At 38.3% G+C, this 21032-nt stretch overlaps 1 protein-coding gene across 2 annotated transcripts in view; it reads left to right on the top strand.

The window, feature by feature from the left end:
* Positions 1-15755, top strand: part of LOC106081170 (uncharacterized) — a 522321-nt gene extending 506566 nt beyond the window's left edge. For both annotated transcript variants that reach the window (XM_059368620.1, XM_059368619.1), the window contains one exon: positions 13902-15755. In XM_059368620.1, coding sequence (XP_059224603.1) covers positions 13902-14410 — 509 coding nt within the window. In that variant the 3' untranslated portion in view covers positions 14411-15755. The remainder of the gene's footprint in view (positions 1-13901) is intronic.
* Positions 15756-21032: the final 5277 nt, after the last annotated feature.

The raw sequence follows: 21032 nt of genomic DNA, 5'->3' as shown, positions 1-21032 counted from the left end.
CCATTAAAGGAAATGTTTAGTGCAATATTATAAGAGCAGTTGCAAGAAAGAAAATCTACTAAGAATAGGAAAAATTAATAAAATTCTATTAAATAAAATGAAGTAAAATAAAATAAAATAAAATAAAATAAAATAAAATAAAATAAAATAAAATAAAATAAAATAAAATAAAATAAAATAAAATAAAATAAAATAAAATAAAATAAAATAAAATAAAATAAAATAAAATAAAATAAAATAAAATAAAATAAAATAAAATAAAATAAAATAATATAAAATAAAATAAAGTAAAATAAAATAAAATAAAATAAAATAAAATAAAATAAAATAAAATAAAATAAAATAAAATAAAATAAAATAAAATAAAATAAAATAAAATAAAATAAAATAAAATAAAATAAAATAAAATAAAATAAAATAAAATGAAGTAAAATAAAATAAAATAAAATAAAATAAAATAAAATAAAATAAAATAACATAAAATAAAATAAAATAAAATAAAATAAAATAAAATAAAATAAAATAAAATAAAATAAAATAAAATAAAATAAAATAAAATAAAATAAAATAAAATAAAATAAAATAAAATAAAATAAAATAAAATAAAATAAAATAAAATAAAATAAAACAAAATAAAATAAAATAAAATAAAATAAAATAAAATAAAATAAAATAAAATAAAATAAAATAAAATAAAAAAAAATAAAAAAAAAAAATAAAATAAAATGAAATAAAATGTAATAAAATAAAATAAAATAAAATAAAATAAAATAAAATAAAATAAAATAAAATAAAATAAAATAAAATAAAATAAAATAAAATAAAATAAAATAAAATAAAATAAAATAAAATAAAATAAAATAAAATAAAATAAAATAAAATAAAATAAAATAAAATAAAATAAAATGTAATAAAATAAAGAATAAAATTAAATATTTCTTCTGTTTAAAGAATAGAAGATATGAGATGAGATGCGAAGCTATGAGATGGGATGGGATGAGAAGAGATGGATGAGATGAGATGAGATGAGATGGGATGGGATGGGATGGGATGAGTTGAAATGAATAAGAATTGCGTCCTTTTGGGACTCAAAAAATAAAAAAGGCAGATCGGTTTTTATGGGAGCTGTATCAGGCTATAGACCGGTTCAGACCATATCGGATAATAATTGCGTACTCTAGAGGCTCAAGTCAAGATCCAAGATCGGTTTATATGGCAGCATATCAGTTTACGGATAGATTTGAACCATATTTGTAGCAGTCGTTGGAAGTCATAACAAAACACGTCGTGCAAAATTTCAGCCAAATCGGAAAAGAATTGCGCCCTCTAAGGGCTCAAGAAGTCAAGTCACCAGTTTATATAACAGCTATATCAGGTTAAGGACCGATTTGAGTCATATTAGGCACAATTGTTGGATATCATAACAAAATACTTCGTGCAAAATTTCATTCAAATCGGATAAGAATTATGCCCTCTTGTGGCTCCAGAAGTCAATACCCAAGATCGGTTTAAATGGCACCTATATCAAAACATGGACCGATTTTGCCCATTTGCAATCTCGATCGACCTAATCTAATAAGAAGTATTTGTGCAAAATTTCATGCACCTAGCTTTGCTCCTTCAAAAGTTAGCGTGCTTTCGTCAGACAGACGGACGGACGGACATGGCTAGATCGACATAAAATGTCACGACAATCAAGAATATATATTGGGTTAAATTAAACTATGACTCGTTTTCGACGAAATTTTACGAACATAATCTGCGGCAATTGAAAAAAATTCGTGTTAAATTTTTAAGATCGTTTTCTTAATAAAATATTTTCTTAATTTTCGGTGCCCTTAATTTTCACCCAATTTCCATAGTATGTCTCATATGTCTATATTTGTTAATTTCCTTTCAAATTCTAGATTTGTAAACTTTACTTCGACCATTTCACATGCAATGTAGGGTTTTTTTTTCTATAAAGTCTTTGACTTGAAACCATTCCTAAAATGGTTTGGAGGTCTTGTGAGGCCCTACTTAGGGCCCTGACCATGCTTACTAAAATTTAACATTAAAAATTTCCATTTTCAAGTTTTTTGGCTGTTAGGGCGAATATCATTAAATTTTACAATTTTTGTTTGTTTCTCTTGCGAGACGAGCTCAATGATCGGAGATTTTCTTTGCAAATGGAAAAGGAAGGCCAGAGATTGCAACACACACCCACCGCTATGGGACGCGTTTCCTCTTGGTTAAAATACTTTTCAACCATATTAGGTGTGATGACTTCAAGGGTAGTGTGTTGGCTTGTTGTGTTTGAATCGTATTAATTGCAAAAACGCCTCTATGATACAATTACCACATTAACCACGCTCGACAACTCTGTCTATAAGCTGTATTTTTCCCAATGCATGTGTTTTTGTTTAATAACAGACTTTTTTTCTGCAACGATTACCCGACTTCCGTGATGCACATGATTCTGTGCATCTGTTTTAAGTTGTATTGATGGCTTCGTATGCTAGACAATGGCAACGGCTGCATTATTAAAAGCGTTTTATATACAGTCCCTATACAGACTTCGTCATAATTAGGATACCGATCATCAAGGAATTCGGAACGGACCGTGAGAGGAGCGGGAGCGGAATTTTTTGACCCCGGAGCGGAGTAGAAAGGTTTCCAATCTCAAAATCCGTTACGACAAAACAAACATTTTTAAAAAATACATACTTTTGGATAACGGAGTTGTTATTAAAGTCAAGGCAAGTGAAAGCGAGCTTAGTGCTGTAGGGCCGATTCTTGTGCAGCAACCGCCATTTATCGCATTTGTCAAATTCCTTGCAAGGTTTCTCTTTATAGGCAGAAACTAAAAAGGATCAAGCAACAAACTCACTGTATACCCACTACCACAGGATAGGGGATATATTCATTTAGTCATTCCGTTTGCAACTAATCGAAATATCCATTTATTTCCCTACAAAGACGATTAAACGATGTCCGTGTGTCTGTCCGTCTGTGGTTTCACGCTAAAGTCTTCAAAAATTCAGATAGTGAGCTAAAGTTTGGCACAGATTCGTATTTTGTTCATATGCCCATTTCTTGAGCCCCCAGTTATGATGCTCAATTGCAGCTCTCCCATAGCATCATCTTTAGATTTCTCAGCAACTGTAACATTTCCTATCTGATTAAGGCTTTAATTTAGAAGCTACGCATTTTTCTCCAGTTTTCTTAAGGCCTTTCTTTAAAACTACCTTTTTAGTCCCTCCCTTGTGTTTGTATAGTAAACTTAAACACCAACAACCTATCCACAAATGAAAGAAAGTTCATCTACAACTGTAACGGTGTACACATACACAACTAAAGAAAAATGCCTTCTGGCAATTGTTGTATACGATATGGCAACATGAATCCTTGCAACAGCATATGTGTTCTAGCCAACAACACACAATCGTCAGCAAATGATGCAAGAGCATTGGCAACAACAAACATGAGTGGCAACAGCAATGGCAAATGCCAACATTTGTATCCTAGTAAAAAGAATAACAAAAACAACTAAAGCGACATTTAGACAAAGTAAACCAAACACAGTGGGCGATTTTGACAAAATATCATCGACTATATGCAAAAGTGCTTTATACGTTATTTCGTTGTTTTAAGAGAAATTCATGCTCTATTAAGGCGTTCATTAGCAATAATGGCATGAATCAGTTTTTAATGAGGAGTTGAGGCGATGAAGCCTTTGCTATCTACATATCCGGATGACTTATACTTTATACTTTCTTTTACTGGCGTATCACAGCGTATTTGATTATAAGAGGGAAAATTAAGGATCTTTATCACTATCATTTAAGGTAAAATACGTTAAGTTTGGCCAGGCTGAATTTTGAATGCTCAGGTATATACGTAAACCACCTTTCGTCAAAATCCGATGAAAAATGCCGCACATATGCCGCACAACAGATCTTTCGAAATATATTCCGATTTGGACCAAATACTAATAAGTGCAAGTCATTGTTCAATTGTGTATAACAAAATATTGGCCATTTTAGTAGCTATACCTAAAAATAAACCGATCTGAACCATATACAAAACGGACGTCGAAAAGTCTAACCTATGTCACTGTTTCAAACTTCAGTGAAATCGTATTATAAAAGCGCCTTTTAGGGGGCCAAGACTTTAAATCGAGATATCGGTCTATATGGCAGCTATATCCAAATCTGGATCGATTTGGGCTAAGTTGCAGAAAAATGTCGAAGAGCCCAACACAACTCACTATTCCAAATTTCGGAGAACTCTGACAATAAATGCGCCTTTAAATCGAGAAATAGGTCCATATGGCAGCTATTGTATCCAAATCTGGACCGATCTGAGCCAATTTCAAGAGGAATATCGAAGGGGCTAACACAACTCACTGTCCCAAATTTTGGCGACATCGGACAATAATGGGCCATTTATGGGCCCAAAATCTTAAATCGAGAGCTCGGTCTAAATGGCAGCTATATGCAAATCTTGTTCGATCTAGACCAAATTGCAGAAATATGTCGAGGGGCTTAACTTAACTAAATGCCACAAATTTCGGCAAACATTGGCCAATAAATGCGCCTTTTATGGGCCCAAAACCTTAAATCGAGAGATCGGTCTATATGACAGCTATATGCAAATTTGAACCGATCTGGGCAAAAATTGAAGAAGGATGTCAAAGGGCCTAATACAACTCACTGTCTCAAATTTCAGCAAAATCGGATAGTAAATGTGACTTTTATGGGTCTAAGACCCTAAAACGAAAGATCGGTCTATATGTCAGCTATATCCAAATCTGAACCGAACTGTGCCATATTGCAGAAGTAAGTCGAGGGTCTTAACTAAGCTCGCTGTCATAAATTTCAGCGACATCAGACTATAAAAACGCCTTTTACGGGCCCAAAACCTTAAATCGAGAGATCGGTCTATATGGCAGCTATATCCAAATCTGAAACGATCCGCAACTCACTGTCCCGAATTTTGGCAAAATCGGACAATAAATGCGCCTTTTACGGGCCTAAGACACTAAAACGAAGGATCGATCTATATGGCAGCTATATCCAAATCTGAACAGATCTGTGCCAAATTGACGAAAGATGTCGAAGGGGTTAACACAACTCACTGTCCTAAATTTCAGTAAAATCGGATAATAAATGTGCCTTTTATGGGCCTAAGACCCTAAATCGGAGGATCAGTCTATATGGCGGCTATAACCAAATCTGGACCGATCTAGGCCAAATTTACGATGGATGTCGAAGGGGCTAACACAACTCACTTTTTTAAATTTCAGCAAAATCGGATAATAAATGTGCCTTTTATGGGCCTAAGACCCTAAATCGGAGGATCAGTCTATATGGCGGCTATAACCAAATCTGAACCGATCTGGGCCAAATTGAAGAAAAATGTCATAGGGCCTAACACAACTCACTGTCTCAAATTTCCGCAAAATCGGATAATAAATGTGGCATTTATGGGCCTAAGACCCTAAATCGGAGGATCGAAAATTTCAGCAAAATCGGATAATAAATGTGGCTTTTATTGGCCTTATTCCCCAAATCGACGGATCGGTTTATATGGGGGCTATATCAAGATAAAGTCCGATATTGCCCATCTTCGAACTTAACCTGCTTATGGACAAAAAAAAGAAGCTTTGCAAAGTTTCAGCTCAATATCTCTTTTTTTAAAGACTGTAGCGTGATGTCAACAGACAGACGGACGACCATGGCTTGATCGTTTTATATTTTTAAGCTGATCAAGAATTTATATACTATATAGGGTCGGAAATGGATATTTCGATATGTTACAAACGGAATGGCAAAATGAATATACCCCCATCCTTCGGTGGTGGGTATAAAAACAAGTAAAAGTATGCTAAATACGGCCGGGCCCAATCTTGGGAACCCACAACCATGAATTTTACTAAAATATGGAAGCCATATCTGGTTATAGACCGATTTGGATCGTACTTGGCGCAGTTGTCGGAAGTCATAACAGAACACTATATGCAGAATTTCAGCCAAATCGGAGAAAAATGACGGCCTTCAGGGGCTTAAGAAATCAAATAGGGAGATCGGTTTATATGGGAACTATGTCAGGTTCTTGAGCGATTTGATCCGTACTTGACACTGTTATTTGAAGTCAGGGCAAAACACTACATGCTACAGCCAAATCGGACAAAGATTGCGTCTTGTAAGGGCTGAAGAAGTCAAATCGGGAGATCGGTTTATACGGGAGTTATATCAGGTTCTTGACCGCTTTGAGCGGTACTTAGCACAGTGGTTGGAAGTCATAACAGAACACTATGTGCAAAATTTTAGCCAAATGGAATGAAAATTGAGACTTCCAGGGGCTCAAGAAGTCAAATCGGAAGATCGGTTTATATGGGAGCTATATCCAAATCTAAACCGATATGGCCCATTTGCAATCCCCAATAACCTACATCAATAGTAAGTATCTAGGCAATATTTCAAGCGGCTTGCTTAACGCGTTCGATCGCTTTCGTGATTTGGACAAACGGACAAATGGACGGACTTGGCTGGACCGACTCAAGATGTCGAGACGACCAAGAATATACTTTAGGGGGTCCTAGATCAATATTTTGAGGTGTTGCAAACGGAACGGCTATGGTGGTGGGTATAAAAAACTTTATACTAAAAAAGTCTTCCTTAAAACTTGGCAAAATTTTAATCTTAAAATCTATTGAAAGCCGATCAAGAGCTTATTTTGAAGCTTAAGGGCTTACGTTCATACCATATCATTGAGACAAAAGGACAACTGGTGCCACAGTGACATTTGTTGTGTTTTTATCTAAAAAAAATCTTTAGTTTTTCATTCCTTTTTTTTTTCCTGCAACTTTTTTGTCTTGATTGCTTCTTTTTCACCACCTCTCCCCGCTCTCTTGTGGACCCATTTCACTCTTTCTCTGTAATGATATATCTTTTAAAGGGTCAAATGTAGAGTAAAGGTTGCTCAGTGTCTTTGTCATTGTTGCTTAATGTTGATTTCCCAGAAAATAGTTTTTTGTTTGTTTGTGAGCCGAGTGCGAGAGTGTGTGTGTGTGTGTTCAGTTTATTGTGTGCAACACAAACATAAATATTAAATCCTGTTGAAGCCTTCAAGCTTTCTGTGAAATCTCAAGGAGATGGAAATGCTAACCAAAGGGTCGACAGAGTTGAGTAGTTGAGACTCATGATGACGATTTTCACAAAAAAAGCAAAAACAAAAAAAAAGTACAAAGCCTTGTCAAACAAGGAATTATCACATAATTTCCTTAAGGCCAGTAAACATAATTTTTATGTTGCCTCACAGCTCACAGATAGTTTGTCTATGCACAAGGCGAATAAGTGTCGACTTGAAGTTGCTCATGAATGAATGAAGAAATTCATGAACAAGGCGGCGCAAATTGTTCATTCATAAACTCTTTGGGTTTTAATGAGGCCAAAGGACACTCATCACTGTAAGCACCTAAAGTAGGGCTTTGTTTGGCTTATGGTGTATCTGGGCGCACAGATTAAATCTGTATTTGTGTATATTTTCAAGCTGCTGTTGGTTGCAGCATTGAAATCCTTTCGCTTGAATTTGTGTGTGTGTGTGTATGTGTTTTCACGGTTATATGTATATGTCTGTGTTAGTGTCCTTGTTGTTGATGTTGATTTCGTCGCTCTTGCATTTTGTTGACAAGTTTTTGATATTAATTTAAAACTTTGATTATGTCTATTTACATATAATTTCGATTTGGATGTTGATTTCCAAAAGGAAAGTTTCTCGGTTTTCCGAGGAAACTTTTGCTTATTTTTCATGGGATAATAGAAAAAGTTTTTGGTCTTTTATTAAACTTAAGTATCAATTTCTTATTAAATCTCTCTTTCATAACTGCTGTGACTGCAAGTACCTGGTAAAATTTTTATTTCAATATTTGTTTCAATGTTCTGTGAGAGATGGAAAAAAAGGAGGAGGAGGATGGTATTTGAGCCAAGGAAAACAAATCATAAGCAAGGAAAAGATAGCTTGGCTTTCAAAACGGTTTAAGTTTTTCGAACTCTTAAACTGTCAATTATTTAAATTAGTGCCCGAAGGTGTTTTGAAAGTGTTTTCTATGTAAATTATTGTGTAATTGTTTAGGGAGATGCTAACAATGTAAATACTTTAGGGCACGTGCATGTAAACAAGTTTATCAGTTCTGAAAGAACTTTTTAAAAAGGACAAACAATGCATAATTTTCGTTTAAATCGAAGATATGCCAAAAAAATTTGATTGTAGGAAAACCTTAAGGGAAATCGAAAAAGTAAAACTCTAAAAAACTTTGGATACCCACCACGGATATACCTATATTTTATCCATAATTCGCTTAAATCCTATTAAGAATTTCCCATTTTTGAACCCTGGAACCATTTTCAAAGATGAGACTGACTATATACAGATAATGGTATCAAATAATGGTTTGTTCTAGACCATATTTGGCTCGGAATTATGCCATTGAGGTCTTATGCAACTAACTAAATTTCGACATAATCGGATAGAGGATGTGCTTTTTATAGGTCCAAGACATTGGAAGCAAGATCCGAATGTGGTCCGATCTGGATTCTACTCGGTACGGGCGCTTAGTGATCTAAAACAACTCACTGTACTAAAAAACAAGTAAAAGCGTGCTAAGTTCGGCAGGGCCGAATCTTATATACCCTCCACCATGGATCGCATTTGTCGAGCTCTTGCCACGGTATCTCTTTCTAGGCAAACAAAGGATAATTGCTATATTATTGGAGCAATATCAAGCTACGGTTCATTTCGGACCATAATTAAATTGAATATTGGAGACCTTGGTAGAAGTCATTGTTTAAAATTTCAGCCAAATCTAGTAAGAATTGCGCACTTTAGGTGCTGAAGAAGTAAAATAAGGAGATCGGTTTAAAGGGGAGCTGTATTAGGCTATAAACCGATTCATACCATATTCGACACGTATGTTAAAGGTGATGAGAGAAGCCATTGTACACCCTTTAGAAGCTCAAGAAGTCAAGATCCCATATAGATTTATATGGCAGCTATATCAGGTTATTTATACTTATAACAAAACACCTCATGCAAAATAACAGCCAAACAGGATAAGAATTGCGCCCTCTAGTGGCTCAAGAAGTCAAGACCCCAGATCGGTTTATATGGCAGCTATATCAGGTTATGGACCGATTTGAACTATTCTTAACACAGTTATTGGAAGTCATAACAAAACACGTCGTGCAAAATTTCAGCCAAATCGGATAGGAATTGCGCACTCTAGACGATCAAAAAGTCAAGAACCCAGATCGGTTTATATGGCAGCTATAACAGGATATAGACCGATTTGAACCATTCTTAATACAGTTGTTGGAAGTCATAAAAAAACACGTCGTGCAAAATTTCAGCCAAATCGGATAGGAATTGCGCACTCTAGACGCTCAAAAAGTCAAGACCCGGATAGTTTTATATGACAGCTATATCAGGTTATGGACCGATTTGAACCATACTCAGCACAGTTTTTGAAAGCCATAATAAAACACCTGATGTAAAATTTCAACCAAATCGGATAATACTTGCGTCCTCTATAACTCATGAAGTCAAGACCCCAGATCGGTTTATATGGCAGCTATATCAGGTTATAGACCGATTTGAACCTTACTCAGCACAGTTTTTGGAAGCCATAATAAAACAACTCATGCAAAATTTCAGCTAAATCGGATAACAATTGCGTCCTCTAGTGGTTCAAGAAGTTACGACCCCAGACCGGTTTATATGGTAGCTATATCAGGTTATGGTTAGATTTTAACTATTTATACTCGGCACAGTTGTTGGAAGTCATAAAAAAACACGTCGTGCAAAATTTCAGTCATATCGGATAATAATTGCGTCCTCTAGAGGCTCAAGAAGTCAAGACCCCAGATCGGTTTATATGACAGCTATATCTGGTTATGGACCGATTTGAACCATTCCTAATACAGTTATTGGAAGCCATAACAAAACACCACGAGCAAAATTACAGCCAAATCGGATAGGAATTGCGACCTCTAGACGCTCAAGAAGTCAAGACCCCAGATCGGTTTATATGGCAGCTATATCAGGTTATTTATCGATTTGAACTATTTTTAGCACAGTTGTTGAAAGTCACAACAAAATACCTCATGCAAAATTTCAGCTAAATCGGATAATAATTGCGCCCTTTAGTGGCTCAAGAAGTCAAGATCTCATATCGCTTTATATGGCAGCTATATCAGGTTAGGGACTGATTTGAACCATTCTTAGCACAGTTGTTGGAAGTTATAACAAAACACCTCATGCGAAATAACAGCCAAACAGGATAAGAATTGCGCCCTCTAGTGGCTCAAGAAGTCAAGACCCCAGATCGGTTTATATGATGGCTATATCAGGTTATGGACCGATTTGAACTTTTCTTAACACAGTTATTGGAAGTCATAACAAAACACGTCGTGCAAAATTTCAGCCAAATCGGATTGGAATTGCGCACTCTAGACGCTCAAGAAGTCAAGACCCAGATAGGTTTATATGACAGCTATATCAGGTTATGGATCGATTTGAACCATACTCAGCACAATTGTTGCAAGCCAAAGCAAAACATCTCATGCAAAATTTCACTCTAGAGGCTCAAGAAGTCAAGACCCAAGATCTGTTTATATGACAGCTATATCAGGTTATGGACCGATTTGAACGAAACTTGGCACAGTTGTTGGATATCATAACAAAATACGTCGTGCACAGTTTTATTCCAATTCAATAAGAATTGCGCCCTCTAGAGGCTCAAGAAGTCAAGACCCCAGATCGGTTTATATGACAGCTATATCTGGTTATGGACCGATTTGAACCATTTCTAATACAGTTGTTGAAAATCTTAACAAAAAACGTCGTGCAAAATTTTAGCCAAATCGGATAAGAATTGCGTCCTCTAGTGACTCAAGAAGTCAAAAACCCAAATCGGTTTATATGGCACCCATATCAGGTTATAGACCGATTTGAACTATTCTTAATACAGTTGTTGGAAGTCATAACAAAACACCTCATGCAAAATTTCAGCCAAATCAGATAAGAATTGTGCCCTCTGGTGGCTCAAGAAGTCAAGACCCCAGATAGGTTTAGATGGCAGCTATATCAGGTTATATACCGATTTGAACCATACTCAGCACAATTGTTGCAACCCAAAACAAAACATCTCTTGCAAAATTTCAGTCAAATCGGATAAGAATTGTGCCCTCTAACGGCTCACGAAGTCAACACCAACGATCGGTTTATATGGCAGCTATATCAAAACATGGACCGCTATAGCCCATTTACAGTCCCAACCGACCTACACTAATAAAAAGCATTTGTACAAAATTTCAAGCACCTAGCTTTCCTCCTTCAAAAGTAAGCGTGCCACCACCGTAAGATAGGGGGTATATTCATTTAGTCATTCCGTTTAAAACACATCGAAATATCAATTTCCGACCCTACAAAGTATATATATATTTCGGATCGTCGTAAAATTCTAAGACGAACTAACGATGTCCGTGTGTCTGTCCGTCTGTCTGTTGTAATCGCTCTAGAGCCTTCAAAAATTGAGATATTGAGCTGAAATTTGGCACAGATACGTCTTTTTGATGCACGCTGGTTAAGTTCTTGAACGGTCCAAATTGGATCATATTTGAATATAGCTGCTATATAGACCGATTTTCCGATAAAGGGTCTGAAGGCCATAAAAAATTAATTTTTCATACGATTTTGCTGAAATTTGAAACTGTGAGGATTTTAGGGCTTCCCAACAACTGACCCAACTATGGTTCAGATCGGACTATATTTAGATATAGCTGCCATATAGACCGATCTCCCGATAAATGGTCTGAAGACCATCCGATTTCGATGAAATTTGAAACAGTGAGTAGTTCAAGGCTTCCCGACGACGGACCCAAATATGGTTCTGATCGAACTATATTTAGATATAGCTACCATATAGACCGATCCCCCGATAAAGGGTCTGAAGACCATAGAAGTTTTATTTATTATCCGATTTCGCTGAAATTTGCAACAGTGAGCTATTTTAAGCCTCCCGGTATCTGATCTAAATATGGATTAGATCGGTTCATATTTAGATATAGCGGCCATATAGACCGATCTCCCGGTAAAGGGTCTGAAGCCCATAAAATCTTTATTTATTAGCGGATTTCGCTAAAATTCTAAAATGTGGGCTATTTCAAGCCTCCTGACATCTGACCTAAATATGGTTCAGATCAGACTATATTTAGATATAGCTACCATATAGACCGATCTCCCGATAAATGGTCTGAAGACCATAAAAGCTTTAATTATTACCCGATTTCGCTGAAATTTGAAACAGTGAGTAGTTTAAGGCTTCCCGATAACTGACCCAAATATGTTACAGATCGGACTATATTTAGATATAACTACCATATAGACCGATCTCCCTACAGAGGTCTGAAGGCCTTAAAAGCTTTATTTATTAGCTGATTTCACTGAAATTTGAAACAGTGGGTTATTTCAAGCCTCCCGATATCTGACAAAAATTTGGTTCAGATCGAACCATATTTAGATATAGCTACCATATAGACCAATTTTCCGATAAAGGTTTAATGCCCATAAAAACTTAATTTTTCATCCGATTTTGCTGAAACAGTGAATGGTTTAAGGCTTCCCGACAACTGGTCTAAATATGGTTCAGATCGGACTATATTTAGATATAGCTACCATATAGACTGATCTCCCGATAAAGGGTCTGAAGGCCATAAACGCTTTATTCAATACCCGATTGCGCTGAAATTTAATACAGTGGGTTATTTCAGCCCTTCTAATATCTGAACCAAATATGGTTAAGATCGGGCTATATTTAGATATAGCTGCCATATAGACTGATCTCCCAATAAAGGGTCTGAAGTCCATAAAAGCTTTATTTTTTATCCGATTTCGCTGAAATTTGGAACTCTGCGCAGTTTTAAGCCACTCAACATCCGATCTAAGTATGGTACAAATCGGACTATATTTAGAACTAGCTGCCATATAGACCGATCTCCAGATAAAGGGTCTGAATCCCATAAAAGTTTTATTTTTTAACCGATTTCGCTGAAATTTGGAACAGAGGGCAGTTTTACGCCTCCCATTATAGGACCATTATATGGTTCAGATCGGACTATATTTAGATATAGATGCCATATAGACCGATTTCCAGATTAAGGTTCTAAAGCCCTTAAGGCTTTATATTTTAACCGGTTTCGCTGAAATTTTAAAAAGTTGATAGTTTTAGGCCTCCCGACGTCCGTCCCAAATATGGTTCAGATCGGACAATATTTAGATATAGCTTCATATATAGCGATCTGCCGATGAAGGGTCTGAGGCCCATTAAAGCTTTATTTTTTTATCCGATTTCGCTTAAATTTGAAATACAAAATTCAACAGATACTTATATTTATTAGACCACTCAATATCCGTGCCGAATTTTTGTGCATAAGTTATCCAATTTTCTCCAGATGGAGGGGGTAGGGGGTTTTCATATGCACCCGAGGTGGTGTGTGTCCAAAGTTCGGCCTGGCCGAACTCAATGACTTTTTACTTGTTTATATCTGATTATAATGTATGTCCAAGGTACTTGGGGCAGCGATATGGGGTATTTAAGGCTTTCTTACTTCTTAAACTATTCAATTTGCTTAAAAAATAGATCATACCAGCCCCAATCTCATTCCCACCCTATTATCGCTAAGTATCACCATGGAATAAATTGCTCAAGTTATGACTTTCAAGATTTCTTTTGCTGCTGCATTTAAAGAAACCATAGCCGTTAAAGCAAACCAACAAAACTAATTGCTACAATATAAGCCATAAACGTAAAGCTTTCTAAATGCGTTTTATTCTCCCTTTTTTTAATGTTTTCTTTGCAGGTGAACATCCGGCAGCCATGCAACACAATTCAAGCAGAATGCACAGCAGCAATTTCTATTTCAGTATATGTTGCATGTTATTTACCATTTTAACATGTTGTTTACAACATTTGATGTGTACAACAACAACAACAACAACAGCTAGCGCCACGGCAACCACAACAATGGCCAGAACCTTAATGTTGGCACCATCATCAACAACAGCAGGAGCCAGAGCTACAACCACCTCTAGCACCAGCATCAGCACCACAGAGCAGCAGCAGCAGCAGCAACATAAAAAACGAAAACCTGGTGTGGCCAAAGTAATGCAATCTAAAGAGGTACTATCGGCATCATCAGCACCATCAGCAGCAGGGGCAGCGATACCAAAACCGAATTCCCGCACTGTAAGATCCTCTGCTGAAGTGAAGCACCCAGCAGCAGTGGATACTATTGCAGATATCATAACCACGACGACGACCTATTCCAACAACCTGCCGTTGGCCTGCAATACTTGTGTCCTTAGATGAAAGACTAAACATTGCCGCAACAATAAAAACAACGGACTGCTGTTGCAGCTATAAACTGAGACGATGATGACGATGTTGATGATGCACGTAGTTTTGTTGTAAAACTAGCTGCTACCCAGGCAACCGCAGCAACAACAGCAGAGGCACGAGTCTAACCTTAATATTCCTCCACTTCTCAACACTTCCTTGCCTGGCACCACCTCTACTGGCTCCTTAAAGGCCTTGGTGTTATAGGAGGGGTGTTTTTTTTATAAAATTTGATTTTTCTTTTTCGTCTAATTTTACCAACGGGCTACCAAGGGCGGGTGATCTTTAACATAGTAACATTTTTGCTAAAAACGACGACGACGACGACGACAACAACAACAGCAACAAAGCATAGATGAAAAACCCCATGAAAACACAAAAGATTCCCTATTACTTGCTTGTGCTAGGCAAAACCCCATCCAACTAACCAACAAGTCAACGCCAACAGGGAAAATCGTAATAATAAAGCACATTGAACAAGCGACTAAGAAAAAAGGAGCTCCATAAAGTTGCCAGAGCCAAGCAGTTAAGACAAAATTGTAGGTAATAAAGAACGGAAAGGATTTCGTGTAGAACACCATGAGAGGATTCTTTCGTATGTAAAATATCCCTGCAACAATAGTTGTAAGAAAACTTTGCCATGCAAGTAAGGCAACAGTTTTTGATTCCCTTCTTCCTTACAATTCTTCAAAGAAACTTTGGTGTGTGTCAGTAGGTGTGTGTGTGTGTGTGTGTGTGTGTGTGTGTGAGTGTGCTTTTGGCGACTGACTCTTGGAGTGCAAGTGTGCTGGAGTTGGAATCCGAAATACTTAAGACGAGTAGAAATAATTCATATAAAATATGTTAAGTAAGATAAACTAAGTTTAGCTAAAAGTTAAGGTAATTAATTTGCGGAAAGTATCACAGCAGTTAAAAAACAGCCAGCCCGACAAGAAAAAGTTATGATCCAAAGTGGTACAGTGGTTGAAAAAAGAAGCCTAGTTTTAGATATGAGGGTTAACAAAGTAATTTTTTAACTCTGGAAGGACTCTCGCGAAGAACATGGTATTTAAATGAAACACCTTTGGGAGTAGCTTACAAATGTGAAATCCAAAATTTGAAAAATGTCCTTGCAAGTCCATCCCACCCCAAACGTGCATATAAGCCGACCCGGGCTATATGAACACAACCTAAGCATTTGGAAAGGTACAAAAAGTTTCTTCCATTTATATATCGGACCAATTACTTGAAGGCTAAATATTAGGTGCCACCAAGAAAACCATAACCTTTGCGCAGGCCTATTTGAACAAAATGGAGCTTTAATATAAGGCCTATTTTCAACATGTTTTTAGGGCCAACCCAATACGATCATCTCTTATGCATGGCCAAAACAGCTCGCATTTTGTGGAATTTCAAGATGATAATTTTTAAGTAATATATCGAAATTTTATCCCATCCAGACTATATTGGTGGTCCAGTGTGGGGTAAAGAAAAAGCTGTTGTTATGCTTTTTTACAATCCCAGCCTGTTAGATTTCCCCTAACTTGTCGCACATGGGATGAAGCAATTATTTGTCGTAGTGTGAACATCTGAGCTATGCCACCATTCTAAAGCCAGCTCCAGGTTGGAGACCATGTGCAAAATTTCAACTAGGTTAGGTTGAATGGGTTGCCTACCAAAGTTGAGTTTACTCTGAGGCCAGTTTCAGCCATTGGGTACACTAGTGAGAGAAAGGGAAGAGAAAGAAAATGTGAGACCACGTACTAGAGGTTATACACGAATAAAAGAAAAAGACAAGAGGAATGGCGAATACGAGCGGGGGTGAAGAACCGCCCGTGCCTACGCAAGAAGCGCAAGCAGGGATCTATCTACACCGGAGCTTGTGGCATCCCCCGTCGGAACCATCCTGTTCCCTCAACAAACCACAGGAGACATACCAGAGGTACGTTTGCAAGTTCACTCAGATCACAGGAGAAACGGCTCACCAGAAAGGAGAGCTTACGGACAAAAACACAGCAAGTGCAAAAACACGGCCCCATGCCACAGTGTCCGGTTATGACCCCTGGCAAAGTACTCATCGACCTCTTATCGAACGCCAACAACTCCCTCGTCCTCCTCCGATCGATGACCAGCCACAGCGCCGTTGCAGTCCGACAACCATCTATCGAGTCCCACCTCTTTACCGACGACGCCCTGGCCATCCCTTCTACTGTGTTACGTAACTCGACAAATGGCACGTAGCCAAGACCGTGTGCCCTCTCATTTCCTGGAATTCCCTCATGCCCAGGAACCCATGTCAGCGTCACATCTTGGGCCCGGAGGCTAATCGGAGATTTCAAACAATCCGCCACGCATCTCTACCTCACCATCCTCGACCCCAAGGCCTTGAGCAACGCACTACCGTCCACATAAATTCTGAGTTTCGAGGGCGTTAAGCCCCTTACCAGAATTTCGCTTGCGGCCTCTGCAATGGCACAGACCTCTGCCTGAAAGACCGTACACTCGTCGGGCAGTCTCAGAGACATACTGATATTGAGTGCATCAGAGTAAACCCAAAATCCAGTTCTTGGCTCCATCTTGGAGCTATCTGTGTAGATCGAGGTTTCATTCATCACCATCCGCCCTTCATTCGTCCCTCTCAGGAAAACGAATCGCGAATGTCGGCACGGGTGCCAGGTAGTCGGAGATCCTCCTCAGTCTACTCTTCGTATCCATAACACCCAGAATCGAAATGTGGCCGCTATCATTCTCCTTCAGCATGCTGAGCTCCCTCAGCCTTAGCGCGACCCTGGCGGCGCAGTTCCAAATATAGTGGTGGCCGCCATCATTCTCCTTCAGCATACCGAGCTCCCTCAGAATAAGCGCGACCTGGCGGCGCAGTTCCAAATATAGGCTCTAATGGGCTACATATCCAGCCTGTGGTGCGGATCACAGGGGCGCTGAGATCCCTCACACGCACGCGTCCTCTTCCCCATGGCATTCCACCATACCAGTGCTCCATAGGCCAGTACTGGTCTCACGATGGCCGTATACATCCAATAAATCATTCTGTGAGTCACCCCGCACTTCCTACCGAACATCCTCCTGCAGTGCCTTACTGCTTCTTTCCTCGGTGTTCCTCTTCCAGAACAGTTTCGAATCGAGGACCGTACCTAGGTACTTCGCCTCCATCGACAGCCGCAGGGTGACCCCGCCCAAGGACGTATAGCACCAACTACGTCTTCCCAGTGTTGGTCCTCAACCCATTTCTGGTAGCCCATAGCGACAATCTCCTCAGTGACCCTTCCATTATCTCGCTGATCGTCGACAGAAATTTGCCTCGTGCCGCCAACCGAGATCCATCAGGATTTCATTAATCATGAGGTTCTATAGAATCGGTTCCTTTGGTCACTCACCTTCTGACCACACCAGGTTCGCATTAAAATTCCTGCCATAAAGCTTATTATTTGTCCATTAGGTGATTAAGGGGTGAATCACCTCGCGGTCTAGTGCGGCGACTATAGCCCCAATTTCCACATCATTGAAATTTCAACTAAATCGGTAAGAAGTAAAATCAGGATATCGGTTTATAAAGGAGCTTTATGGGGTACGGACCGATTCAGACCGTATTTGGAACAAAATACAAAATTGAAAACAAATCAGATAAGAACAGGATCTTCTAGGGGCTGATGAAGTGCATTCGGGAGATCGACTTATGTGGGAGCTATATCACGTGTAAGACCGATTCAAGCTTGGGCGTACGTATGTTAGAGTTTAAGGGGTTAATCCCAGCGCGGTCCAGTGCGAGGAGAGGAGAGGAGAGGAGAGGAGAGGAGAGGAGAGGAGAGGAGAGGAGAGGAGAGGAGAGGAGAGGAGAGGAGAGGAGAGGAGAGGAGAGGAGAGGAGAGGAGAGGAGAGGAGAGGAGAGGAGAGGAGAGGAGAGGAGAGGAGAGGAGAGGAGAGGAGAGGAGAGGAGAGGAGAGGAGAGGAGAGGAGAGGAGAGGAGAGGAGAGGAGAGGAGAGGAGAGGAGAGGAGAGGAGAGGAGAGGAGAGGAGAGGAGAGGAGAGGAGAGGAGAGGAGAGGAGAGGAGAGGAGAGGAGAGGAGAGGAGAGGAGAGGAGAGGAGAGGAGAGGAGAGGAGAGGAGAGGAGAGGAGAGGAGAGGAGAGGAGAGGAGAGGAGAGGAGAGGAGAGGAGAGGAGAGGAGAGGAGAGGAGAGGAGAGGAGAGGAGAGGAGAGGAGAGGAGAGGAGAGGAGAGGAGAGGAGAGGAGAGGAGAGGAGAGGAGAGGAGAGGAGAGGAGAGGAGAGGAGTACTGATCCTCAGTAAATTTTGAATTGAATAACGATGGAAAAGTTTTCCCTTCCAATGGAAAAGTCAAAGTCCAATATAGACCATAAGTCGATGGAAATTGCTATTCATTGCAGATCTTCTAAAAAATGTCTGCAAATTTCAACCCTATAAGGTATATATATTCTTGATCAGCGTAAGAATCTAAGACAATCTAGCCATGTCCGGCCGTCTGTCTATTGAAATCACGCTACAGCCTTTAAAAATAGAGATATTGAGCAAAAATTTTGCACAGATTCTTCTTTTGTCCTTAAGCCGGTTAAGTTTGAAAATGGGCTATATCGAACTATATCTTGATATAGCCCCCATATAGACCGATCTGCCGATTTAAGGTTTTGGGCCCATAAACCCCACATTTATTATCGGATTTTGTTAAAATTTGAGACAGTGAGTTAAGTTAGGCCCTTCGAAATCGTTTTACAATTTGGACCAGATCGGTTCAGATTTGGATATAGCTGCCATATAGACCGATCTTTCGATTTAAGGTTTGCCCGATTTTGCCGAAATTTGGGACAGTGAGTTAGGTTAAACCCTTCGACATTTTTCTTCAATTTGGCACAGATCGATAAAGATTTGGATATAGCTGCTATATAGACCGATCTCTCGATTTAAGGTTTTAGGCTCATAAAAGGCGCATTAATTGCCCGATTTCGTCGAAATTTTGGACAGTGGGTAGTGTTAGGTTCTTCGATATTTTTCTGAAACTTTCCCCAAATCGGTCCAGATTTGGATATAGATGACATATACAATAGACCGATATCTCGCTTTAAAGGTTTGGCCTCATTAAAAGTGCATTTATAATCCAATTTCACTGAAATTTGACACAGTGGCTTATGTTAGGCTTTCCGACATCCGTATCGTATATGGTTCAGATCGGTTTATTTTTAGCTATTTAAAAGGTCATTATTTTGTTATATACAATTAACCAATAACTTGTAGTTATAAGGTTTTTACTCATATGGCATATCATACCGTGTCTGGTTATGACGGTTTTTCAGTCTCTGCTGCGTTTCTATGAAGAAATGGCAGAGTATACTGCATATTTTTCAATTTCCCAGATGATGTTAGGATACAATTATCAATCAGTGCTGCCCCACTGAAATGCGTAACTCATAAAAATCACCCTTTATATCGAAAAACCGCGCAATATCACCTGAAGTCCCACAACTTTCCAACATCAATTAGCCTGTATTTTTGGGAGCGAAAATCATTTTATTACCACAAAATGTCTTGTTTTCGTCAGGCCTAAGGCCAAGAGGGGTTTTTTAAGACCAATATTTTAAACCTTAAACCACTGTGCTTCTTTGGTACTGTTAACTATGAGCGTATGTGTCAGGTTCTTGGCAACACTAACACAGCCATACGCGTTGAGCGGCTGAAATCTTGTAAATTATGTAGAAAATGAATTACTCTAGCGGATCATAATTGATGTAAAATACAATGAATACAGATGAGACAAGATGAGACGAGTTGAGATTAAATGCGATACTCTCTGGAGAGTTTTTTGCGCTTAAGTTCATCAGATTTTCTTAGTTAAGTTTTGGACATTTCCTTCTAGTTAATTTGGAAGTAAGTACACTGAAGGGCTGTTGCCAGAGAAGGCTGTGGTGGAGAGAGTTGTTAATGGCAGACAACATGGTTGGAAAGCACACAATAAAAAAAATGCAAAGTAGGTATTTAAGAAATAGTTTTGAACAAAACCAGTTTTAAACATTTCGTAACTAAAACCACCAGATTGTTGAATGCGTTTCCAATGCCAGCAATCCAACGCAGCCTATTCCATGGTTTTGACACATGAAAATTAATTTGTTTTTCAACATTTATAGAAAAGCTGTAAATAATATTTTATATAATAATACAAAAACAAAAATCTGCATATAAAATGTGCAACATGTGACAGTAACAGCTAATTAAAATCAATGTGCAACATAAACAAAGGGGGAAATTAAAAGGCAACAACACAAAGAATACAACAAACGAAAATAATTTATGAATTCCATAAACAATTTCAATATGTTTCCCTGATAAATATGACAAAGCAAAACTGTCAGCATGTCAAGGATAAAATAGCAGCAGCAATTCATAGCCCTAATATTCTCATTTTTCCGCATACCTACACACACACACTCACACACACACACCCACACCTATATGAAATTCGATTTATAACCAATAATGCTGATGATGACAAGATGATAAAATTATAAATCCCTAACCAGGGATAAAAAACAAGGATCTTTGATCTTTATAAATATTCATGTAAAAATACATTATGTCACCCGTAGATGG

This window comes from Stomoxys calcitrans, chromosome 5, assembly GCF_963082655.1.
Source record: "Stomoxys calcitrans chromosome 5, idStoCalc2.1, whole genome shotgun sequence".
Taxonomy (NCBI): Eukaryota; Metazoa; Arthropoda; class Insecta; order Diptera; family Muscidae; genus Stomoxys; species Stomoxys calcitrans.
The sequence above is the reverse complement of the archived record's forward strand: the minus strand, read 5'-3'. Positions and strand labels throughout refer to the sequence as shown.